General features: G+C 39.1%; 2 protein-coding genes and 1 non-coding gene across 3 annotated transcripts; 1 reads left to right on the top strand and 2 right to left on the bottom strand.

Annotated features, from left to right (window-relative positions):
- Nucleotides 1-2,787: 2,787 nt before the first annotated feature.
- Nucleotides 2,788-15,187, bottom strand: slc13a2 (solute carrier family 13 member 2). Its single transcript, XM_042499271.1, has 12 exons — nt 14,936-15,187; nt 11,615-11,743; nt 11,239-11,375; nt 9,496-9,752; nt 9,247-9,424; nt 9,028-9,150; nt 6,180-6,389; nt 5,940-6,040; nt 5,641-5,756; nt 4,058-4,219; nt 3,837-3,974; nt 2,788-3,434 (listed from the first exon to the last, which is right to left on the bottom strand). Exons 1-12 carry the CDS (start codon nt 15,032-15,034, stop codon nt 3,303-3,305), a joined length of 1,782 nt encoding a protein of 593 aa, XP_042355205.1. The 5' UTR covers nt 15,035-15,187; the 3' UTR covers nt 2,788-3,302.
- Nucleotides 15,188-19,020: 3,833 nt separating this feature from the next.
- Nucleotides 19,021-23,615, top strand: vtnb (vitronectin b). The gene is made up of 8 exons (XM_042499359.1): nt 19,021-19,223; nt 20,274-20,390; nt 20,503-20,748; nt 20,924-21,063; nt 21,305-21,461; nt 22,531-22,689; nt 22,777-23,106; nt 23,251-23,615. The coding sequence occupies exons 1-8, from the start codon at nt 19,160-19,162 to the stop codon at nt 23,385-23,387; spliced, it is 1,350 nt and encodes a 449-aa protein (XP_042355293.1). The 5' UTR covers nt 19,021-19,159; the 3' UTR covers nt 23,388-23,615.
- A 1,614-nt stretch (nt 23,616-25,229) lies between these two features.
- trnat-agu lies at nt 25,230-25,303 on the bottom strand. Its single transcript has one exon. It is a non-coding gene; the product is annotated as a tRNA-Thr (tRNA).
- Between the last annotated feature and the right edge of the window lie 1,182 nt (nt 25,304-26,485).

Genomic DNA, 26,485 nt, shown 5'->3' with positions numbered 1-26,485 from the left:
TCTTTGTACCCCTGGCACAAAAAGGTGAAATAAATAACAACAAAAGCAAAATAAACAATATATACTATATATACATAAAATATAAATAAATTGGTGCTGACCCTGAATTCCACAATCAGTGCGTCCCTATCAGCAGTTAGTTCATCAGACCTGTTTCCTGTTTCCTACGTCCTTTTTTCCTTATTTATTTCTTGAGCCGTTGACCTGTGTTGACAGTAGAGCGTACTGTATATGTTTATTATGTTCGCTCAAAGCACAAAATCTCAACAGAGCCAACAATTGAGAAACTCGTAAAGATGAACTGATCCGATATGACCATAAATGTACTTTGTCATCTGGGTACTAGTTGTACATTTCCAGCCTTGTGTTGCTTTGTTTAGGTGATAAAAAGGCTGTTGATTTGTATGTCGGAGTCTACTTTGCTTTGCTGTTAGCAAAAATTAAACTTAAACCCTCCCCTCTCGTGAGAGAAGAAAAGGAAAAGTTGCATTTTTAAACGTTGCTATTTTTACAGTCAGACTTTTGTTGCAAAACTGAGGAAGATTTGGGGGAATGTAGCAGAAATCACCCTTAGATCTCATATATTTCTAGTTTGGTGTGCTGTCTAATCTGTGTCTGTGTCTTCGTCATCACTCTGATGTCCATTTGTCTCTTCTCTGTTATCCAATTTTTGTCTTATTGTTTTCAGACACATTCCAGTGAGGTAGGACCTGAGGGTGTTGAACTCTTGTTATTTGAAGGCATTGATTACACAGAGAATCAGTACTGTCTCGTCACGCGGCAAGATATCATGCACACTTATCTCTACATATGTTGAGACACAACCTGACTCAGAATAGTTCTCATTTTTTCTGCATATCTGCACATACTGTCTGATTTGATGCACTTGAAAATCAGTTTAGTAGTTCCACTAAAGCTGCAGTAAAATCCATCTGTCTGTTACAGTAAGTTTGTTCAAACAAATGCTGCAGATTCTTTGCAAATACATCCTGAGCCAGGTCTGTGAAGAGGTGCAGACAGCTGAAAGGAAATGACTTTAGTGCGCCCGTCGTGTGAGCAGATCAGCTCAAGAAAAAGGTGCAAATGGAATCACATGTCATTGGCTCAATGTGATTAAAATCTGTGTGACTTATTTTGGAGCCTGAACAAGATGCTGATTGTATGTTAAATGAAAGTAAGTAGCAAACTTGCTGGGTTTAAATTGGACTCTGTTTGTTTAACAGAGATGAAGACAGAGTGACTCGAATGTTACGTTAAAAAAGTGGCGCAGATATGTAGAACAGATTTATTTATGACTGATTGTGACTCGTGTACAAATTATTTTGAACTGATACGTTTTTGATGATCCAAATGTCAGTGTGACTGAACAAAAGGAAATAAAGATTTACGTGACTTTTTGAAATATTAGAATGTCTTGACTGGTAATGTCACGGGTGTCAGCTATAGACTGTATGAAAAGATGGACGACACGTCTCCATTTCCTCCCATTACATAAAGATGAAGACAAAACATCCCATATACGGCTGCTGCTATTTTGCGCTGGTGAAATCATATGGAGCTAGACTCTGCGCAGTTGTGATCATGGCATCATCGAGTTCCCGCTCACACACCTGTCCGACCAGTTGCAATTAGCACCGTTAATCATGAGGAGCCTGATATACATACTGATCATAAAAAGCTTTCAATCATGTCATCAGCCCCCTTTTATAACGTCAAATAAGTAACTAATGCCAAACTTATCAGAAAAGCTTGAACATAAATCTAACATGGAGGGGGCGGGGTTTATGACTCCACCAGCGGGCTATTAGGATGTTTTGGCTTCACCTGTAGGGAGCTGTCATGTTGTCCACTTTTATTACACAGTCTGTGGTGTCAAATGAATGAAAGAGAGAGTTCATACTTTGTTCACATGATGACGCTTTATTTTCACTAAACAAACAACGTGGTACGAATGTTGCCGGGACATTTTGTACACGTTTATTACTTTTACCTGTAGTAACCAGACTAGACGCTGACCTCCACTACAGTTGTATACTGTTGGCAGCCTCTTATCACAAAGTTATCCTTCAACCAGCCTTTTCATCTGTACTCACTGTACCCTATAGTAGTAACACCTTCCTGCTACTGATGTGTGCGTTACACTGAATATCTTTTTTTTCTTAAGTTTCTTTTGAGGTTTTCAAATGAAGCTTCTAATTACATTTAGTTACATTTTATGTTGTCACACTAAAAAACATACGTTCCTCCCGTTTTTGTGCAGAAAGCAGAAGAGCAAACAGTTTTTTGACCACTGTGAAAATGTTTTTTGTGAAAAGATGAATGCTTAAAAATTGTATGGTACTTAAAAGTTGGATTTGTTAAAAGAAAAGCTCAAGATTTTGGGAAAATGCTTCCATTCTTGCTGAAAATTAGATCAAGAGATTGTTATTATCTCTACTATAAAGGTCAATTCATAGTGTCCACATCCGTGTGTCTGTGAGGGTCCGCTTTGATTCATGTGACGTAAATTTCATTATCCCCATCTCTGCATCGACCTTATACAGACGTCTGTGTGCAGCAACCTTTCTTTTTTTCTTTTTTTTTTGACTATGCCAACTGTAGGCATAGCAAACATGCCAAAACATAAAAGTTGAGAAATGTAAATGCTTCTTCATATTAATAACAGTGTACCAAAAACACTGATAAAAAATAAAAAGTACAACAACAACAAAAAAAGACTCAAGGTCCAACAAAAGGACCACAGTAATAAGTTAAATCAACTGATACAATTCATTCAATTTTGGCTCATTTACATATCTGGTGTAAACATCACTCAGAATAATCACATTTTAAATAATCACTCAAACAGGCATCATTTGTGAGTGATAAACAGATCCACAAGATGACGTCACATTTAGGGAAACGTGTACCAGGAAGTGACCTCGGGTTTTGTGTTTCTAACGGACACTTCATTTTTTTTGTTTTGTTATGTCACTGGAGTGACACAAGGAAGTACTGAACACTTAACAGGGCAGTGTCTGTCTAATGATGAAGCTTATAATGTGATAGCTAATCACGCTTATCTCAGTTTGGTTGTAAATCGATGTCTTTGGTTTTCACCAAGGTCTGGTTTTATAATCTATACTGGTTTGTTTGATACAGAATATGTGGTGTTTTAATATGGGTAATCTTTTTACTCTCCTTTTTTAAAAACCTTGTTTATTAAGTTGTGAATATTTTTGGCTAATTTATAGGGCATTTTTTAAGATCTGAAGACACTTTAAAAACACCTTTCTCCACCTCTCTCTGTGCCCTCCCTTCAATCAAGGTTGGCTATTTGTAATGTTGACCCAATCAGGCATTGTGCCCATGTTAAACATGGCGTATCCCCAAGTGTTGATGCCCAAATTAACGGTCAAAATCCCAATGATGTTCAGCATGAAGCCAGCCTTCACCTGAAGAAACAGACAGTGACATTCTGATTAGCGTGCAGTTCGAGGAAAGGTCAAAAACCACTTATGTGCAGTAAAAAACTTAAAAATGGAGCTTCCACAAAACTTGAAACATCTCATAAAAATCACACAGATGTTTCTCTACAGTCTTTGTTAAGGACATTTCTCAACAAAGGCACAAACCTGAAACTAATATCATCTTGTAAATTAGATCATCTAAACCAGTAATACTCAATTTTTGGTTGACGGGCTAAATGTGGCCCGCGGTAGGGTGCCAGATGGCCTGCCAACTATTTTCTCAATTCACAATAACAATACATTATGTTGAACAAGTTGAACATCCTTGCCCTAAACCTTACTGATATAACCGATTCATGACACATAGACTGTGTGTATAATTCTCACCATGTCCATGACTTTGAGTTTTCCAAAAGAGAAGGCGATGGCGTTGGGTGGCGTGGCCACAGGCAGCATGAAGGCCAGAGAGGCAGCGATGGTGCAGGGCAGCATCACGTACAGCGGGTGTATCTTTATAGCTACGGCCTGTAAGAAACACAGCGCGGTTAAATACACAGAGAAGCTGTGCGTGTTTTCTTGTATGTGTGTGCATGTTGACGCCTGTTTACCATTGAGGCCAGTATGGGCAGGAACAGGGTGGTGGTGGCCGTGTTACTGGAGCACTCTGTGAATGTCGCCACCAGCAGGCTGAGGAGCAGCGAGATGGCGAAGGGGGGGATTTTCTCCAGAGGTGCCAAGCTCTCTCCCAGCCACGTGGACAGACCTGACTCCTGGAAACAGATGTTTTTAAGCAGAAATGTTTAACTCTTTGAGAAAGGAGTCTTAGTTATTGTTTGCCATACTAGCAGTGACAGAGCAACTACTAGAGAATGGCACACAAGTGGCCGCTTGTACTGATCACGGCATTTTGGACGGTTCTTTTCCAGCAGACTGTAGACTGTAGCAAGAGATGTGCTGAACGTCCCAGAAGCTCATTTAAAGATGCTCCTCGTCTGTTGTTGACAGGGCTGCAGAGCACGACACAGAGCAGGCTGTGTTCTCCTGCTAACAGCACTTCGTCTGAAATTCAGATTTCTAATGACTAAAACCGCCACTAATCTTCGATCCATGTCCTTCACAACTTGACTTATTATAATAAATTAAGAGGCTACTGCGAAACACATTGGTAAATACGAAAAATAAGCACAAAATTAAAATATTTAAAAAAACATTTCAAAACATGACATTGTCTTGTAAGGCACTGAATCAATAAATCTAAAGAATAAGGCCTTGATTGTTATTAAAATGTGTTAAAAAGATCTTAAAAATAATGAGCCATGGGAAATGTGATTTTTCTGTATTCTTTTTCTGCACTGTAAAATATCAAAATATTAAGAGTGCCTCATCAAAAAGTCATATTTTATGTTGCAATTAATATTTGGGCAACAATCTCCCTCGTCTCAAATAACTGATATAGGTTCATGTTTTTTTCCTTCAGTTTTAGCTGCTGTAAAATTAGTAAAATGCTGTTTTAAATTGAATTCTGAGTGGATTTCAAAAAGTCTTAAATCCCACTTTCTGTACATAGCCTACTTAATTATTTCGGGTGGAAAAGCAAATCTCCCTGCCGGCCTTCTTACAGTCAAGATGGTGGCAAAGGTCACAAAAAATAGCTGACTTATTCATTTTGTATCCAAAAGTTGCCTAACTTTCATATATCCTAACCTTGCAATGAATTAAGATGCTCCAATGCAAAATGAGACTAAACTTTTTCATGAATGTCGGTTTTTAAGGCCATGGCGAAGGTCAAAATGTGGTCTGCAACAGACAGCGAGACTTGTTCTTAGATGAGCTGATTTCCGGAAAAACCTGCACCCCCACCAACTGGCTGATAGGTGTGTGGAGTCTGCAGTAATGGCACTATAAAACAGACATTTCAATAATTATGAGTGACCACAACCACAAGAGATCCTTGAGCTGACAGAATCAGCCTGATTGGTCCAAGATTAGCTGCAGACGCTGACCCAAACAAGCACTGGACGAAACTCTCCTCCCCTCCAAGCTCACGACTGGCAGAGATAGTGACGTTGAGCTCAGAGCTGCAGGAACTTGCACTTGAAAAGCTGCATAAAATAAACTAATTATTGATAAATAAAACTAGCATTCACTTAGTGATTAGTCGGCAAACCCTTTCGTGTTTGTGTGTGTTTACCTCGCTGCCAGCAGCCAAAGCGAAGCCTCCTCCGAGCAGCAGGATGATGTTCCAGGGCATTCGCTCATGGACCACCTGCCAGTTCAGCAAAGTAGTGGGAGTGTTCACCGTCTTACCTGTGAGAGGCAGATGAAGTGTGAGCATGAAACAGTAATTAGTTTGAAAGTGCAGTGTCGTATCCGCTGGGTAATCATCACCAAGTGCTCTGATGAGCTGAAATTTAGGTCACGCGAACATTATTAAGGCATTGTCTTGTTTTGTTCCATAGATGTGATGAGTGGATTTATTTAACATCTCACCTTCGTCGTCAGTACCGTAACCTCCACACTTTGGGATTTCGGATGGGATGACGAAGAAGAGCATTGATATTAAGATAGCGACGGTTCCATCTGACACAAACCTGAGGGACATAAAGCAACTTAATTCCACATATTGTTTAAATATGCTGTCACAGTGCAAACGCACAAGCTGTGGATTTAAGAGCAGAGATCATTTGTGATGTAAACTGCTACTGTTTAAAGTCAGAGACTTAGACTTACGCTCCCTCCTTATTGAAGAGCACTGTTGCCCAGCCGTCTATGAAGCCCGGCTCCCTGGTGAACCACAGGACCACCAGCAGGACGAAGACACTGAGCACGGCCACCTCACAAAACCTCATGGGCCCCAGTTTCTTGTACTCCTGCCTCATCACCGTGTACGCCTCCTTATCTCTGTCGGTTCTTGAGCCGCAGCCAAACGACTGCCTCAGGCTGAGGAGGAAAGTACAAAGTGCAAAGATGCCGCAGATTGGTTAACAAATCAAAGAAGTGATGAAAGATTTTATGCAGGAACTAAATTCAGTGAACTGTGAATGAATGAAATGAACTGAACTGTAAAGTACAGCATTTTTTTTTTTATAGTTTGGACTGTGTCTTTCTTGAAAGATGATTTTCTTTACAGTTTATTAAAATACTAGAAAAACTAAGAAGTTGTGGTGAAGCATAAAATAAAAAGCCCTAACAGTCCAGTGTGTAGGATTTTGGGGGGGATATATGAGCAAAAATGGAACATAATGTAATAAGTATGTTTTCTCTTGTGTGTAATTACCTGAAAATACGAATTGTGTTTTTTAACCTCAGAATGAGCTGTTTATAATTACATAGGGAGCGGGTCCCGTCTTTAGAGATCGCTGTGTTGCATTGCCATGTTGCTACAGTAGCCCAGCACGGACAAACCAAACACTGTTTCTGGTACATTCAAGGCTGTTCTCATAAACTGTTTCTACATTTTCCTTCAGAAAGTAATGCACCAATATTTGAACATATCCTACCATGTAATCATTAGCCAGTAATTTGTGCATAAACCACAAATTTTGGAAGGCTGTGATTACGTTACCAACGTGTTGATGAGATTAAACAAGCAAACTGAGAAGCGCGTTAAGAACCATGTGAACTTAAAGTGAACTTTGCTGTTTGGGTCAGAAAGTGCAGTTATCGGCTGATCCGACTGAAACAAAACTTCACGTTGAAAACACTGTCAATACAGTGTCTATTTCGACTGATATTGTATTTTTTAAGTAGGTGTTTTTTTAAAGTGGCTAAAACACGGTGTGATATCATCCCCTCTATACAGCACAGTAATGCTGAGCTGTGCGGTGCAAGTCCCGTCTGTGTCTGCAAACCGGTACCGCCAACCACCAGCTACTGTATGAAGTACACTGACTATACATAAGTACCTCATACAGCCCACTTCAAAAATCCTGAACTGTCACTTAAACACACATCCTCACCATATATTTTTTTCTAAACCAAACATCCTATCCACAGTAACTTGAATTGCCTAAACCTAACATCCGTAACTTTACATTAAATATTTAACTTAATGTTAAGGATGTAACATCATTCGTGGGGCGCTAATTGCTAGGTTACCATACCAACTGTTAGATGAGTATACGTTGGCCACCATAGCTGAAGTACCTCTGCAACGAGGGTGCCGGATAGACAGATATTTATTTAAATGGGAAACTGCTTTATTCAGCGTTTTTACCAGTTTAGATCACGTGGTACGTGATACTGTTTTGGAAAGGAAGAGACCTCTGTGGATAATTTCGCCCCTGGTCAAAACCTCCCGAACTCTGGAGGATTTCTAACCATGAAAATGTTTAGCTGGTTGCAATCTGTAATCCTCACTGCTAGATGCCATTGAAACCCCCTCTAGATCTTGCACGCTGTTCCTCTAAGACGCAGACTTACTGCCTGAGCATAAAAGCTGACTTTAAAAGGAGCGGTGATTGCCCTGACACTGTCATATCTCTTACATGAGATATGACAGCAGCAGAAATAAATGGTAGCATGGATTTGTCCCTGATAATGGCTTGTGCTGTTTTATTGCACCTTGAACCATAAATCTCAAGCAGCAGCTGTAGTGTCAGCACAATGATAACGTGCGGCGTTCGTAAAACTGGTGAACTTGACATCACAGATTACTGTCTGCCTGTGTGGCTGAAATTAGTAAATCAAGAGACCTTTTTCACTGCAGATGTTAAAAAAAGGTGTTGCTTATAACATTAATGATGGCTCTGCATGCACATTACCAGGACCCTGAAACTGAAGAAGCTAAAAGGAATTCAGCATTAAGTTGTTTTTCGTAAGGAACTTAAAAATGTAATAATCATTATACGGATGTCATTCCACTGTCTTTACTGAAAGCAAAAGTGTGGCATTTAGGGAATATGCTCATCAGAAACTGAAAATGAGGAAACAGCTAGCCTGGTTCTGTCCAAACATGTTTAATGTGTCAAAAATGGTTTGATCCAAACAAGACACAGTTAGCTTCAGGGGTTCTTGCGGGTGGATTTTATTTATTTAAATGGAGTCTGCTGTATTTGGTGATGATAATTTCTGGTTAGTCTGTTTCTGGTTAAACATTAAGGACCTCACTCTTTAGCGAAAAGGTCCATTTCGATAGTGATCCTCTGCATAATGTTTTTAGACACTTAGAATAACAATCTGAGCCTGTCGGTGGTTAAAACAAGCACTCTAAATGGGCACAAATCGATTGTGTGCAATTGCCCGTTAAACGTTTACATTGTAGCCTGTGTTGGGGCTGCTGGCTGCAGCCCTCTCTCTTACCATTTTCAAAATTTGTTGTTTTGGTCAGTCATATAGACACAAAAACATGGGAAAATAAGGTTGAACAATACTGAAGTTACCCTTTAAGAAGAAACATTCCTTATAAATATATATATAAAAAAAATAGCTGCATCCATGTTTTGTAAGTGGGACAATATTTTTATATTTAGGGGTAAATGAACACTGAAACATGATACTGAGTATGTGAAAAGCATCTATGTCTTCATTGCTCACAGAAACATCTGTTAATGTCTGTATGAGGCTGAAGTTTTCTTACTTGATGCCCAGGAACATAAAGTGAAGCCAGACGAAGGTCAACACCAGCATGAGCACCATGTTGGGGAAAGCAAAGCCAAACCAGCTGGCAAAGTTGATCACATCACCGTTTCCAGGGAAGAGCCTTCAAAAAAGAAAAAAAAAAAGATGGAGAGATGAGAGGAGGAAAGGGGGTACAAACAGCTGGAATAATATTCTCCTTTATTTGTTAATGCCTTACTTGTCGACTTGACCCTTAAGAATGATGTTAGGGGTCGTGCCGGTGAGCGTGGCCGTGCCTCCGATGCTGGCAGAGTAACACACGCTCAGACTCATCCCTTTGGTCAGGTGCTCGTACTTCATGTCCATCGCTCTTCTCTTGGACTCCTGCAGTGACTCTGGACTCCACTCATGTTCATCTGGAGACCAATGCATTCGGTAAGTTAAAGTTATTGGAAAAGTCATCTATCAAGCAGACATTTTTACTTACACACGTTGTCCTCCAGCTGAGCCTTGGTGTCTGGCTGTTTCTCAGACTTTATTTCCTGTTTAGTTTGACCAATCTCGAGCTCAAATGCTTCGTTGTCCTCGGCTGTAGCCTGAAAATCTCGTTCGTCTGCCTGGGCCTCTGTGGCTTTCAGCTGCTGCAGCACAGCCTGGGCAATGGGCAGCATCATGGCTGTGGTAGCTGTGTTGCTGATCCACATGGACAGCAAGGATGAGACGATCATGAAGCCCATCATTAACCTGTGTGAGAGGGCAGCGGAAGGGATGAGGACGGTAATCGTGAGTACAGCAGAAATAGTGGAGATCAGATCTGTTGTGTTTCTGTTAAGTAACTGAGTGCTATTTTTTACTTTGCAGCGTCTTTTGTCTAAATCCTGCATGTCTTGGCAAATTGATGAAGCTGTAGTCTTTCTTTGTTTTTGTTTTGTCTATATGCATGTGTTGAAGTTTTAGTGCATCGATCAAATGACTTTTTAAGATGTGTGCTTTTGGCATGCATAAGGCTGTGGAGAAATCACTCATAAGTGGCCAACAGTGTGAATCCACAGAGCAGCCTACTATCATACTGAGAGACATTTCAGATCGTAAGAATCCTTTGTTAAGTCCCGCCCCTTGACTGTCCAATCATAGCATCAGTCTTATCCAGCTCAGACCAGGGTCCGACAACTACACAGCTGCGCTTCAATGACTCATTTACATTTGGTATTGTTGATTTCTAGCTAGTCATGGTGAAACGTGCCAAGAGTAATAATAATACTCACTACCTGTAGAGGTTGTTAGAAAATATGCCTTTCTTCCTTTTTCCAAAACCAAAATGAAACCATGAAAAGTGTGGATTATCTAGTTATTGAAGGTTTACTGGATGTATACACTTGCTGTTTATGCCTAATGACTGAAATAGTGAATAAAAACCTACCCTGCTTTATGGGCACAGTGGAGGGAAATAGAGTAACTGCTTATTTTCAACCAGCTCTGTGTCACCACAGTGTGTGTAGATTAATGGTGTTTGACTTCCCTTTGAGCTCCCCGCATCTCCGCTGGTGGAGGTCCCAATGCTGGCTGCATTGGGGGGGGGGGGGGGGGGGCAAACAACTGCACCATAGATGTATGATAATAACTAGATACTGGATACCAAGGTGACGCCTATTTAATTGCACACCTGGGGCATATGCCAAAAAGGTTTCTAGCTTCTGCTTTTACATCAATCGTATGTATGTGTTCCAGTAATGTTTCTCCCGCTGGACCTGCCCACTAGTTCCTGCTCAGCTCATAAACTTTACATTGAGATGATGTCACAGATTTGTAGATAGCTTTTCCCAGCTCGAGGAAAGTTTTACAAATATTAAACCTCAATAAATTAAAAAGTCAGAATAGAAAGATTTATAATTGACCTTGTTTGCAGTTCAAAGTGTCCTGTAAAAAGTTTTGCAGATGTATATTTTACAGTGGTGGTCTATGGGGAAAAAATGCTTCTTTTTTTTTTTTTGCTACAATACAACAAGTAGCCACTGGGAAAAAACTGGAAGCAAGGCTGAGCTGCTGTGCTCTGTGCTGACACAGAGCTGGCTGAAAACTGGCAAAGTTTCCCTTTAATGTAATTGTCTCCTGTTTTAATTGCCTGGTGATGTGATGGTTCACTTTTACACTGTGATCTGTAAGTTAGCTTCTATCTTTACCTTTTTAACCATATTACTACATATTGAGCTATATTACAAAGCTTTCTTACAGGGCCGGACGAACGCCAACCAGCAGCAGAACTCGGAGAGCGATGCGCTTATGAAGGTTCCACTGCTCCACTGCGATGGCCACCAACAGGCCACCGATGAACAGCATGTTAGAGTCTTTCAGGTACTCAATGCTGACCTGAAACAAATCAGACACTAAGTTCAGCAGACGAATCAAAATGAAGCGTGAAAATAATATAACATGTTCTAACTGATATAATGACCTATGAACCTGCTAGCCCATACATAAAGTAACATCCACTTTGTTTTATGAGCTATAAAAGTCAAACACTGTGGTCAGCAGATTTGACTGTCTGTAAAATATTCCCTAAAAAAAAATGAGTCTGGGAGTCAAATCATCACTGGAGAGGACTTTACCTCTCCAGCCTTCATGATGCCCATCATGGGGAAGAGGATGACTGGCAGTAGGGCAGTCACAGCCAGGGGCATACACTCTGTACACCAGTACAGAGCCATGAGGATGATGGCATAACCACATCTGGCCTCCTGTAAACGCACACACACACACACACACGGGTCAGAAGAAAAGTGGTAGTAAAGGGCTCAAGCCAAATTCTCTAAATGAGAAGTGACAAAGATCACATCAACAGTGCACTGTTTTACATGTGAAACATGCTGAGATATGCAAAGACACAGATACAGATGTTTGACACAGACAAAGACACACACTTTACAGTAAAGTCCATATAGTATTTCAGCTTTGTCTTATCTGCGGCCTCTCTTTAAAAGGTAATAAGACTTTACACATGCAGATTGCAACAACCCTTGACCATAAAACAAACAGTTTGTTGTGCTCTTGTCTCACAAGATAAGTATTTATGGGTCCTCAGTAAGATCACAAAGACCGCTTAAACTACCCGACACTAAACTTTCCACTGCCCACAGGTGAGACCTTGCCTAACTCAAAATATCTGCTTTTAAGTTTGATCAAAGAATAAAAATATGTAATTATTGTAACATCCATATTTACTTTTACAGCGCACTGCAATAGTATCCTATATTTGCAGTTACTACCATTTACTTTACACACCTACTATAATTAATTTTACCACAATTACAATACAACTACTATTCTGTACAGTTTAACATCAAATGCATCATAATTTCATCAAATAGATATTTTAAGTTACATTCATGCTTCCCCTTCCCCCCTATTTTTAAATTAATGGCTTATTATTTTTCTTTAAAAGACCTTACATTACAGGAACAGTTCATCCTTTTGGGAAAAACATTAATTGACTTTCTTCTCCTCATACATTTAATAATTTTCTTTCTTGTCGAGTTTGCTCTGAACTGACTTATCCTGTTAAATAAAGGCAAAATAAATAATAGCATGTATAAAGCTCACTAATTAATATGCTGTATGTGGTTTGTTGAATTCGTACAAAAGTCAAAGTAGAAGCACCAAGTTGCGGCAACCAACAGTAAGCTGCAACAACAAGGAAACTATAAAATAGCAATAATAGCGTTTCCCTGCAAGACTCGAGGAAGTCACTGCTCCCAAAGTCCATCACATAAACCCCTCGTTAAACCACATCTTGACATTTCCACACTTTGGTAACAAATAAGACATACTGTGTTTGTGAGCTCTGGAGGAGCTGGTCGGCGCAACTTAACGTTTAACTAGCAAAAAAAAAAAAAACAACACAAAGAGCGTATTTCCCAAATGTTGAACTATAGATAAATGCAAGAATGAGGTGCGGAAATTAGTTAGCATTTTAGCACGGTTCTTTTGTCTCATGGTCTATGGCTTTTTGAATGTGTTTTTGGTTAGACACCTGGAATAAGGTCTTTGGTTAACACAAGCTTAAAACTTGTTGTTCTAAAACATAAAATCCATTAGAAAATACCCCCATTGTGAACTCTGAAGCCTTTATGTACCTCAGTGAAGTGGTTGATAAGAAATGGCTAAATGAGATTACAGAGCAGCATCAATACAAACGAGGCCTTGTTGTGGTGGCGACATTAAAGCCAAGCGTCTAAAGTGTAGTTTGTTTATGGCCTAACATTAGCTTTTTACTTCTTGTGATTGCATTTAGGCTTTAAAAATCATAAAAGTCGTGTTCATTCCCAAAGATTATCTTATGACCAAAACATGGAAGTGTTGTAAACGTTTGTTTGCCACAGAGCTTTTTCTGCAATAATCCAAAATTCAATGGAAAAATTCCACAGGCTTTTGGGGCGATGCTAGCTTCAGAAAAACTTTATACCTGCAACACTCTGTTACTTTATACTCATTTAATTAATTAATTAAATTATTATTATTATTATTATTATTATTATTATTATTATTATTATTATTATTATTATTATTATTATTATTATTATATAGTTTTCTGGATATTACTCTCTATTTTTTGATCATTATTAATATTATTATTATTATTATTACTATTGTTTATATTATTATTACCAGTCTACCAAACTAAATGTATACATACACATACTTATACCTGTCTTAGTATATTTTAACTTATTTTATTTTCTAGCTCCTTGATGGCCTTTGTAATTGTATTTGAAAGTCCTTTCACAATGGTTCTTTTACACTTTGTCCCGATGCTTTTGATGTTTTATGTAAAGCCCTTTGAGCTGCTTTGTTGCAGAAATGTACTGTTAAAATAAATGTGCCTTCCCTTATATATGTTGTAGCATCTTTACATAGTTTAAATCATCCTGCAGTGAAAAATAACCAGACTTAAAATTCACCACTCACTCCCTCAATAACTTTGCATTCACTGGGTAACAATCTTTTTACAGTAAATACAGCAAGTCCATAAATAAAAATGAGCAAATCAACATGCTGATGAAGAAGTTGTTTGGTTGCAGCATTTAAACACCTAACAGGTTATATGGGTCTTCAGGTTTAAGGTGAAGGTATTTCTATTGATCATGTTAGGAATTTGACCCTACAGACCTTATCTTTCTTTAGGATTGAGTGGTTTACTTTGGAGAGCTGAGGAGTGATAAGTAACAGTTAAAGCACAAGTTACAAAACAATTAGTCTGAATTTATGTAATATTAGTTTTATAGTAGATGTATTTTGTCAATATAATCAATTTGAAGGTTTATGTTATCGTTTACATACTGATAAAGCTTTATTTTGCTTGGATTTAACTATGAAAGTGGGCCTCAAAGTGAATTTTGTAATTTGAGGCATCATGATTAAGATCTAACGCCATATTTTTTTAATTATGTGATTGTTTCCTTAATTTTGCCAAATGAGCCATTGACACAATTTCTCAAAATTTTAGAGAAGACTACTCATTAAAATGTCTAAAATTTTAGTAAGATAGATTGTTTTTTTCTTCGTAACTGCTTGCAAGGCCAGCTGGCAGATTAATTTAACAGGTTGAGCTCAAAACGACAAATATTTGCTGTGAATGTGAAACCATGTGTGCACTTCTGTTGTAATCACCTCTCCAGGTCTTTATAAGCAGGAAAGTATTAGCCAAGCATAATGATTAAGTGCATTTGTTTCCATGATGTGTGATGTGTACAGTGCATTGAAGATGAGATAAAAGAGCCACATACAGAGAATAAATATATTTAGCCACAACTTTTACCTGTTTTAGATTCTGAGAACCACCTGTGATGCTCCTTTAGTCAAGATAAACAAATTAAAACCACCAAATTAATTAAAATAAAGTTACCTCTGCGCTAACACACAGTCACACTCACCGATGTAGGGATGATGAGAGGTAGAGGAAGGAGTGCAAGCGGAGTGACAACAATGATGATGAAGTTTCTGTGGTACCACAACCACTTCAACCAATTCATGGCTGGAAAAATTGACAAAAAGCAACACAGGAAAGAAAACTATCCAGGAAACTCAGAGCCGACAGCTGATCAAAACTAACAAGAGTAAATTAACTGACACACACTTGAGCTAACAGTGAAGCAAATTGTAAAGTGGAGGAAACACAGATGTGCCTCACAGAAACCCTCTGAGGTGATGAGACCGATCTAACTGCAGAAAGACCCTTTATATTCCTAGTGGCATATTAAACATTAACCCAACAACAACGACATCATAGTCCCTGACAGAGGGGCAGATGGAGGTATTAGGAAAGAGAGAAAGTAATAGGAAAGGTAGAGGGAGGTGGGGGGAGAGAGATGATGAGAAAGATAGCCAAACGATAGTTTTATTACCTAAAGGACAGCAGTTTTGTCAGGTCTTACCAAAGGTCAGGGCCTGTGCATGTGCCAGCTGTGCTGAAAGAAAGTGAGGAACAGTTTGTAGGCTACAAACCTAAAACTTTAGTCCTGATTTTTAAGAAGAAATGCTGCTTTACTGTGTTATCAGAGTTACAAGACAAAAGTGATTGTAACTTATGCACCTCTTTAAAATGTATTTTCCTTAATTGTATGCATTTTTTACACTATATTTTTTGCTTTATTTTTCTTAAAATGATCTCAGTGGGTTTTATTTTTCCACCTCATGTTATGCATTCTATTTTTATGCTTATTTTATCTTACTTTTATTAGTATTATCCAGTTAGTTTTGTCCATGTGAAGATGCATTCTGTGTATTCTATTCTGATCTTGTTTTATTTTTGCATGCTGGCTTTATGATGTCTTTATGTCTTCTATGTCTTTTAATGTGAAGCACTTGGTGCATGTAATTTCTTTGTTAAAGAAAAGCACGTTGGGCTGCATTTCTTGTTTGACATGTGCTATACAAATAAAGTTTATCGTTATTACTATTATTATTATTATTATTATAGGCAGAGGTAATGTGTGTCTGGAGGGTACTTTAAAAAATATTGGTTAAAAACTGTATTGCTTTTTATGTGAGGTCTTAATTAAATGCAGAGAGTAACACCACCCCAGTGTAGTTTACAGCATTGTGGGAAATGTGATGGCATGTGGTGAGGTCATAGGTCAGTGGCATTGTGGGTAAGAGCAACATGGCTGCAGATGACGAACTTGTGACAGCTGAGTAACTTTACTCGACACGTGGTCCTAGAGAGGCACACGGTAATTGTTGCTTATTTTGTTTCATATTGTTAATGTGCCTTACGGTAATACTGGTGATGTATTTTTGATCATTTTGTTGTATTTCAGCACATTTTGTCGTGCTAGGTGGACCGCTTGACAACAGACAATAGGCTGAGAGTCAGTGGAAAACATCAGTACGAAGCGTGGCCGTTAGTTCTTTGGACTGCTGTAGCTACAGGTGACCTGTGGTCATCCTGTAACAAGTGCAGTCAAACACAAGCCCATGATGACTTAACTACCTGAATTCATGTTTGTGGTGGCTAAAATGTAAGCAAACTGTGCTGTATCATTGACATTGCTGAATCAATTAGCTGATTTTATTATTCTTCCCTATTTGTGCCACTGTTCCGCTATGTTTTAGTGAAGGACTCGGGTTTTATACATTTGTGTGCATGTGAATGGAGATGGAGCTTTCGTTCAGAAGTCAGTGAAATGAATCAAGTATCAGCACGCTAAAACTGTAACCTAAAAACAACAAGTATTTCAGCTTTAAGGGCAGGTTGCTATTGACCAAAAACAAGAGTGTATAGATGTTACAACAAGTCTGTAAAGCAATAAAGAGCAACACAGGAACAAGAACTATCTCAATATACCATAACAGTATCAGTATTTATGATCTTACACAACACACAGAAATCACTGACAACTCTCTGTTGTTTTTATAACTTATTTTGTGAGATAAGGCCAAGGAGTTCAGTCATAAAACAGCTGGTTTTACCCTGTCAACCATATTAAATCAATACAAAGTGCTTTTGTTGTATCACAGAAAGCATGTACATGGAGAATGCAGCTTTTTTGTTTTCTGACAACATACATAGAATAATGTTTCAGATACAACCATAAAAAAAAATCTAAAAAAGAATAAATAACGGCTCAATGTGGTGAAATTAAATGATAATTATTCATGCCCACTGCCCACAATTCTGAATATTTTCCAGTTATTTTCCACTTAAGTACAGATTACATTTAGTTTCTAGAGAGTTCAACAGTTTATTCCATTTCCGCATAAAAAGTTTAGTCCTTCCATCCAAATAGAGTCCAATTCTTTTTTCCAGAGTCACAAACTCAGACATCAGAGATATCCACGTGAATGCAGAAGGAGGGTCGTCCCCAACCCACTTTGACAGCTTTCCTCTGCAGCCTTATAAGTGATAGAGAGTTGGGAACTTTTCCACATAAAAGAAGCTTTGCTGACACCTGTTGACCTCGTGCTGTACAGACGGTTATGCATGTTCCAGAAAAAGTGATTTTTTTCCCCAAAGCAGTGCATGCATCTACATGCATGCACTGCTTTTACCTTTAGGACAGTTTGATGACATTTTTTAACCAGTTCTTGCACGTTTGTCTGAATTCAAACATTTAGAGACAAAGTACTTCTTGCCTCTGAGTGTTTGGTATATAACTTTTAATAGACAGAAGCTATGGAGAGAATATGCATATAAAATCTGCAGTTCGCACAGATTATTTGGTCTGAGTTTTAATAATAATTTATCACTTATTAAAGGTACAGTCTAATTTTTTGCATGGAGGATTCAAAATGTCTCCAATCACACTAAATGTTTCACCACATGCCATTATACATACTTATACATATATTATAAACTTAAAGAGATGCCAAATTTTCATATGACATTCAATGTACTATAAGAGTAAAGGAGGAAGTTTTTAATCTCTGAAGAAATAACCCTGATGATGTCGTCAGAGTCCTCTCATCTTTGATTTTAGATCTAAAAAAAACACACTACAAACTGGAGATGTGGGGGTTAAAAGAAGTAGAGAAAAATTGATGTCTTATTAACTTACTACTAAGAAGTAGTAGGATACGGCAGAAACCCAAGTATTAATATCCTCATTGACTGATACAAGCAACACTGAGAAAGCAAAGTCCAACCTCCCCACTAATCTGTCCTCACCAGTTTTCACTGCTCTTCACTGAAGACAAATCGATTTTAAAACAATGCAGACTTCATTATTTCGACTGGCTGACACACTGCTTGACTACAGGGCCAGAAATGCATCGATCTGAGTGCAGATGACGACAAAAATGCTGACGCTCTTTGACAGAAAGAGTTTGTATACAAAAATAAATAAATAAATATTTCAATATGATGGCGATGTGCTGGTTTCACCCTCTCCATGGTGCCAAATCTGTCAGACAATCATCTGTTGCTCATGATCTAAAATAAATTAACAGGTACTCCACAGATTAAAAAAATTATAAACTTAATTTGTCTTATTGTAGCTCTTAAAAAAAGGAACTCTAGTGTTAAGGGATGCATTTGGAGGATGGCATTTTGTTTGCTTTGGGGTTATTTTTTTACACCAGAGATCAATAAGAGGAAAAAGGCTGACCTGGTTACACAATGTTTGAGCCTCATTTGACCAGAAGTTAGATGCACACTTTATATCTGATTCACAAAACAATAGCAAACTTGTGTAGTATCAATTCTGGGTTGTAATTTTGCATTTTAAACATTTGCCTTATTGAAAAGCATCTGAGCTACACAGGCCGTCAACACAAGATTATCTATTTTTTCTTGAAAAAAAAGCTGCAGGTGGGTTTTAAATTTGATAAATGTAAATCAGTGGGTTTATTTTGTGCCTTAATGTGAGCATGTTCATGATGTTTCAGGGACAAACAGGACAGAGATTAGCTGTCACAGTTTAATGATTATCACAGCCGAATGTGGACCAATCAGGAGAGCAGACGCCTGGGGGTCAACAGCTACTGAAAACTATCTATTGATCATCTGCTCACAGTCCTGCACCCCAAAGTGGGGCACTCAGCTCAAAATTATCTGACTGTAATTCACTGGTGTAGACAGGCGCAGTGCTGCCTTCTGAATTCAAAACCAACATTTTCACTTTACTGTCGTGTAAAAGCAGGATATTTTGTGAGTCGTCATGAAGCCAGCAGCGGCTCTGCTGGGCCTCGTCCTCCTGCTGGACACAGTCTTTGCTGCGGAAGGTGAGTCCCACAGATTGTGGTATTTTCAATTTAATTAATCTTGAAGTTTCAGGGAAATATTATTTATGAACACTGAATGCAGTTACTTTTAATAAATATTAAAAAGCAAAGACAGACTAGAGGCTTGTCATTGTAATGTGTTTATGCATGTAAATTACACTGCGGTGAGATATTTGACATATAAAATGTAAGACTATTATATAATTAACACAGTGTAGCCTATTATTAAGGATTTTATTTAATGCGTAAAGTAATAATCACGTATTTTTCGATGCATACACCATGCAGTGGATGTGCACTTAAGAAAACAGTGACATTTTGCGTTTGATGAAAATAGTTGCTTTTTAAATTCTGTTTAAGGTGTGTTTAATACATTGTTTTTACTTGAAAAAAGTAAAAAAGCACCTGTGTGCGTTGTGGCATCACGAAGACTTACATACACAAAAATGAACCCTGTATTTCAAAGTATGATGAGTTCTTGGTGTTATTCTGAGTCTGGTGCATGATTTTGTGCATCTAAAGTATGAAGTGAGGTATAGTACTAAAATGCAGTTCTCAGATTCTTACTTGAGTATTTCCATGTTATGCTACTTACTGTTACTCCGCGACAGCTGTAATTACCTTTCAGATTAAATGTTTACACATGACACAAAATATTCACACTATTAAAAATTAAATCAGTGATTCTCAACCTTTACAGCCTCTGACTCTGTTGATTACTAAAAAATTCCAATATTTCACACAAAAAAGAAAATATTTCAGAAAATTGAGGAATGCTTGTGTGGCAGAATTTAGTTTTTTGTTTTTTTTCTCCTCTCATGACCCCACAGATTTATCCTGTGACTACTGGAGGAGCTCTAATAGGTTGGGAACCACTTGGCTAAAATCTCTAGTTACTGTTGCACTAGATTGCTTGCAATGGAGTTTTTTGTTTTTTTGCATCGCCATGTACTTTAAATGAAGTAAAGGACATGAGTACTTCTTCCACCACTGGTTTCTAAATGGCTAAGTCTACATCAACATTGAAACAAACAACCTGCATTTCCACAGAGTCCTGTGTGGGTCGCTGTGGCTCCTTTGCATCGCAGAGGAAATGTCAGTGTGACAACATGTGTGTGTACTATGGAAGCTGCTGTGGGGACTTTGACACCGTCTGCCCTAAAAAAAGTCAGTCAAATATTACCATTTCACTGAATAAACTATTTTCTTTGTAATGAATTACGTTCTTGGCTTTTGTAAATCAGTAAATTTTACTGAAGCACTTCTGTTTCGCCCTCAGTTGCTCGTGGAGATACCTTCGAGGAAGGAGATGAAGTAACAGAAGCAGTGACGACTCTTCCCCTGAGCACACCAACAACTTTCATAACAACTTTCAACACAGTTGCAGCAACCACTCCCGCCTCTCCCCAGCCCACCACCACACAGGAGCCCACCCCAGCTGTAGACCCTGACGCAGGGCCCTGCAGCGCTCGACCTTTTGATGCTTTTCTGCAGCTGAAGAACGGGTCGATCTTTGCATTTAGAGGTAAACCTGGACGTCCAAAAGTATTTCCATCCTTTAACTATGTACAGTTTCTCAAATCTGGACATCATTTACATGATATTTTTTAATTTTCAGTTGAAATGTTGTGGATTATCCTGGTTAAATAAAATGAATTCAGTCCTTCTAACGCTAATCTAATGGCTACTTTTTCTCAAAGGTGAATACTTCTTTGAGTTGGATGACAAGTCCATGCTTCCTGGTTACCCTAAACTCATCCAGGATGTGTGGGGGATCTCTGGACCCATCGACGCTGCATTCACACGCATCAACTGTCAGGGAAAGTCCTACATCTTTAAGGTAGAAACTTCTACTGCTCCAGAGTCCGGGAACATTGAGAGTTTTTATTAAGATTTCCAGTCAATTACGGCTACTCTTTACATGGGAATCCAGTTTATTAACCATTAAAATCAGTTTTCATGCTAACAAACACTTGACTGTGAAAAAAACCCAAAGAACCATATACAGTGTTGATTTTTCATTTTCTTTGTCCCCTTTATAAAACCTCACTGCTTTCAGTTTTGTTTTTATTTTCCTTAAGGGGAACAAGTACTGGAGGTTTGACGGCGATGTCTTGGATGAGGACTATCCGCGAGACATTTCAGTCGGCTTTGATGCCATACCAAATGACGTTGATGCTGCGTTTGCCATACCAGCACCAAGTCACCGTGGCAAAGAAAAAGCCTACTTTTTCAAAGGTACTTTTGTAAGATAGTGTGATATTTTCCAAGTAGTTAAAACAGCAATGTTTTATGAATTGTCGGCCCCATCACAGCATGCAGGGCAGCCACATAAATGCTCAACTCCATGACTGAGTGATAGAGTTGACACCAACGTTGCAATTTCCCCATTTCTTTCAAAACGAATAGGCGTGAACATGGTGGACGGGCTGACGGATGCTGACAGTCTGTATCACTGTAACGTTATTCCTCTGTGCAACATGGCAGCAAAGAGAAGACCAGTGGCTCCTTCCCAACTTCGTAGCCCCTTTCTTCTGCCCCCCTTTCTCAGACCACACCCATCTTAAGACGCTGCCTTCATTTTGGTCTCAAGTACACACCTGTAAAGTTTCATATCTGCATCTTCTTTTGAGCATCAATCAATCCTCAAACTGGTTTCTGTGGTAGAAAAACAGCGGTAACCAGAACCACATTTTGTCATGATGACACACACGAACACAGACTTACAAGTGAAAACAGTATCAGCCATTGCAAGCTAACTTTTCTCTTTTCTTTTATGTTGTCAATTATTTTGCGGTTTGTCTTGGGGGCCGCAACCCCGGGGTTGCAAATCCGCATGTGGTGGAAATATTATATTTACTCAAGTACTTTATACAAGTACAATTTTGAGTGAATTGTACTTTATTGAAGTGATTCCATTTCATGCAACTTAATACTTATACTCCAATAATAATAAACAAAGCTTGCATGATGTAAAAAAAATGCTATCCAGCAGTTAAGTAGTTTCTATTAGTCTCACCTTCATCAGCTGAAAGATTTAAGGTCCAGTATGTAGGATTTTAGGGGGATATATTGGCAGATATGTAATATAATTTCAGATCTACGCTTTCAGTAGCTTATAATTACTTGAAAATACGATTTGTTGGGGGGGGTAGCTTAGAATGAGCTGTTTATATTTACATACGGAGAGTCCACAATGTTCTTTCTAGTAACCTAAAATTGACAATCCAAACTCTAAATAGAGCCAGTTGCATTTTCTGTGACATATCAAAATGTCTGCTGTTTATGTGTTTGTCTCTGTCTTCAGGGGACAAATATTACCAGTATGAGTTCAAGCACCAGCCTTCTCATGAGGAATGTGTCCACATGAGCCGGTCCTCTCCGTCTGTGCTGTTCACACGATACACGGATCTCTTCTGTGATCAGACATGGGAGGATTTCTTCATAGAGCTCTTTGGAAGCCCAAGTAAGCCTCAGCTGTGTTTTTGTGCTTTTTTGTGTATTTACATATCTGTTTGTCTTTAATCACCTGTTATTTTCCCTCCTCATTCAGTCAGCAGTCCCCACACAGGCCCTCGTTTCACCAGCAGGGACTGGCAGGGTATCATTCCCCCTGTAGATGCTGCCATGGTGGGACGAGTCTACCTCAGTCCCAAACCTACGCCATCTTCTCCTCGTCAAACAAGGAGGCGCAGCAGTTGGAGGGGGAGGCCCAGCAAGAAGCGTGCACAGCGAAGAAGGCTGAGTCGCCACGTGTTGTTTGATGATTTGTGGGGTTATGATGACTTGTTTGACTATAGCGATTACAGCGACATCTTTAGCGAGACCACCACGCAGGAGCACAAAAGCACCCCTGTCCAAAATGTGTATTTTTTCAAGAGAGGTATGAAGCCATTTTCATCCTTAGGTCAAGATGCCTTTAAACAGGATAGAAATCTCTAACAAAAACATACAAGGGTGATTTTTTTGTGCTGCCTGCTTTAACCCCCTTTGGTTTGTATGTTTTTTTTTCTTTCTGTGATGGCAGATAAATACTTCAGAGTGGATCTGCAGACCAAACGTGTGGACTCTGCCAACCCTCCTTACCCACGATCCATTGCCAAATACTGGCTGGGCTGCGAGCATGAAGAGACACCTGACGCTTCCAGGGCAGAGAAGAGATAGGCCAGCTGACTGAGTCCGTAGTCCGGAGAAAAAAAACAGAAATTCACTCTCACTATAAGCACCTCTCATGTTGACAAGTCTCAATTACAGTATGGACTTATAATAGCATGTGTTATTTTTGTAGCTTGCATTTTGTTCACAATAAATACCCCCTCTGATGTGCCGTCTAATTTTAGGTGGATAGGCTGAAACTGTGCATGATTTAATAAACTTGACATTTCAGTTCTGTGACTGCCTTAATCTTCTTCTTGTCCAAACAGTAAAATGAGCACACACACACGCACGCACGCACGCACGCACGCACGCACGCACACACACACACACACACACACACACACAAATTAATTCTCTAGATTGCTATTAATACACCCATAACCTTAACACTGACCCTGCCAGCTACCAAAGCCGAATTCTAAAAAATCAGATTTTGTTAATGGTCAATTATCAGTTTAAATGTTTACTTCAGTTTTATTTATACAGCCCATTATCACAAATTACAATTTGCCTCTGAAGGTTTTACAACACAAAACACACAACACCCTCTGTCCTTGGATTCTCACAGCGGAGAATTTGCTCAACATCTCTTGCCAAGTGAGTCGCTACTTTTTTTTAGCCATGTTTTAACCCAGTTTGCTCAGGTTTCACAGGTTTTAACATTTGTAAAAGGGCGTCTGAACGTAATAAAAGAAAGTGATGTCGATCCAGGTTTCAAAGTGTTCAAAGTCTTAAAGTCAAATTTGTTTTCATAAACGGTCACACTGATATATACCTGTTAATTCTCTGACACACAACTGTACCTGCACACACTGGCCACTGTTGGTCAATATATTTACCTACATTTTTACAAAGAATAAAAGACTGTTGGCCTGTGTTGCACTGTGACCCTGTTCCCTGCTGACGTCTCCTGTCATCTGTTGCGCTCTTGAAAGAGGGGCACCATCTGCTGGACAAAAGACTGCAAGGGAGGACAAGGGAGGGCTAATAAATACACAAAGTAAAAAAAAGAGAGCATTTCACTTTACATCTGTCTCCATGTAGGATGCACACAACATAATTTCTAACTCTTATTACAGTGTTCTGTTTGCATTCATGCAACACTGATGCATAGTTGCTGCCTGAATACAAGCAAACAATAAAGTCAGTCTTATATCATGTTTTGCTTTTTCATTTTAGATTTGTCAATGAATCCATTTGTTTTCTTTGATCTATTTTGTCTTCGGTCTTTGTCACGAATATTATTGAAATCGCTTGAGTGATAAAGCGTCTTTGAGTGTCCTGAAGAGCGATCCATAAATAAAATGCATTATTATTATTATTATTATTATTATTATTAGTAGTAGTAGTAGTAGTAGTAGTAGTAGTAGTAGTAGTATTTTATGTTCATGAATGTCTCTCCTCTCCATCAGATCTTCCCCGGACAACTTTTTCGGTTGCAAAAAGTAACCGACTCCTGATTGGCTGAGCCACGTTCGAAACCGAACGTAAAGTCTGGAATGAAGAAGCGCTCGTGACTGCAAACATGTCAACAAAAACAGCGTTTATGCAGCTTGTGAGTAACACTGAGTGAACTTTAGCAGGCTTGACTCCCCGTAGAGACCAGATATCTTACTCAAATACTCGTTTTACCTTTACGTGTAACATTTTAATATCGATTTTGTTTTAACGGGCTGAAAACCACTCAGGAAATCACTTCCGGTTCCCACTGTGATGCATGTTTCCTTCATGCTACCGTGGTATCTTGTTATTATAGGATAACAAAAAAAGCTGTTACAGTCTGACTAAACATTTCCGTGTAATGTAGTAGCTTTATTGCAAGCACTGTTTATTGAACCTGCGAGGAAAAGGCACCGCTGGGATTCGAACCCAGGATCTCCTGTTTACTAGACAGGCGCTTTAACCAACTAAGCCACGGCGCCACGTGATGACGAGGAGGACAGTAGACGTTATGAATGAAAACCACACACAATTTCAGAGTTAATATTTTAATTCGTAAAATTTATGTACACTTTGTAAATAACTTAATCTATACATTTAATTCACCTCAGAAAGTCCTTTCTTCAGGAAAGTCTCACCATAAATAGTCTAGCTCAGTGATACTCAACTTACAGCTAAATCTGGCCCCTGATAGTGTACTGGTTGCCCCCTCCAACCGTATTTTAATTTGAAGTAAAAATAAAGTGATCTACATTTTTTTTTGTATTTTTAGCATAGGCTACATAAGGTGCCAGGGTGTATAAAACTGCATAAAAATAGAGCTTGTTTATCAAAAAAATAGTGTCAGTGGAGGATATGCCCCTAATGTTTACAATTCAAGAAATGTCCTTAAATCCTACAAATGTCCCAAAATTCTGCAAATGTCCTGGAATGCTAGAAATGTCCTGAAATCCTAGAAATGTCCTAAAATCCTAGAAACATCCTAAAACCCTTAAAAATGTCCTAAAATCCTAGAAATGTCCTAAAGTCCTAAAATCAGGTATGGGGCTGCTGCTACTGGCCACTGGCCTCCTGTCATTTTTTATGGCCCCTAAGCAAAGCAAGTTGAGTATCTCTGGTCTAGCTGTTACAGCTTTATTTACAATGTGGTTTTAAATAGCCTTTTTTTCTTTCATCACTTAACTCAAAAGATAATCTATCATTGCCGCTGAAATGTCTAAATCCGACAGACTGAAATCGCCCAGGTCCTGAAAGCACAAATTGGACAGGTCGTCCAAGGACTCGTGTGTGCTGGAAAAGCTCTGATGGTCTGGGACGCTCTCCTTGGGTCCAGGATGTCCGACCGCAGCGCAGCGGCTCCCCTCAGGCTGGGGTCCCTGTGCACCCCTGAGGAAAGCCTCAAAGTCCTCTGTGAGATCCCACTCACTGAGCCCGCTGTGTGGGAACACGTCCCGGCAGTGATCAGTGAAGTTTGCAGTTTGACTGTAGTGATCATCGGGTAGTCCTTGGAGACCATAAGGGGAGCTGGATGTAGCTTGGTCGGCAGCGACAGGGGATGTTGGTGCGGGCAGGGACATGGCCTGGATACCCAGGATGCTTGAGAGCCTGGTGGACTGAGGTAGACTTGGAGCAGGGTAGCCTGGTGGGGACGGTAAGCTGGCAGC

Source organism: Plectropomus leopardus, chromosome 13 (assembly GCF_008729295.1).
Source record: "Plectropomus leopardus isolate mb chromosome 13, YSFRI_Pleo_2.0, whole genome shotgun sequence".
Lineage (NCBI taxonomy): Eukaryota > Metazoa > Chordata > Actinopteri > Perciformes > Serranidae > Plectropomus > Plectropomus leopardus.
The sequence above is the reverse complement of the archived record's forward strand: the minus strand, read 5'-3'. Positions and strand labels throughout refer to the sequence as shown.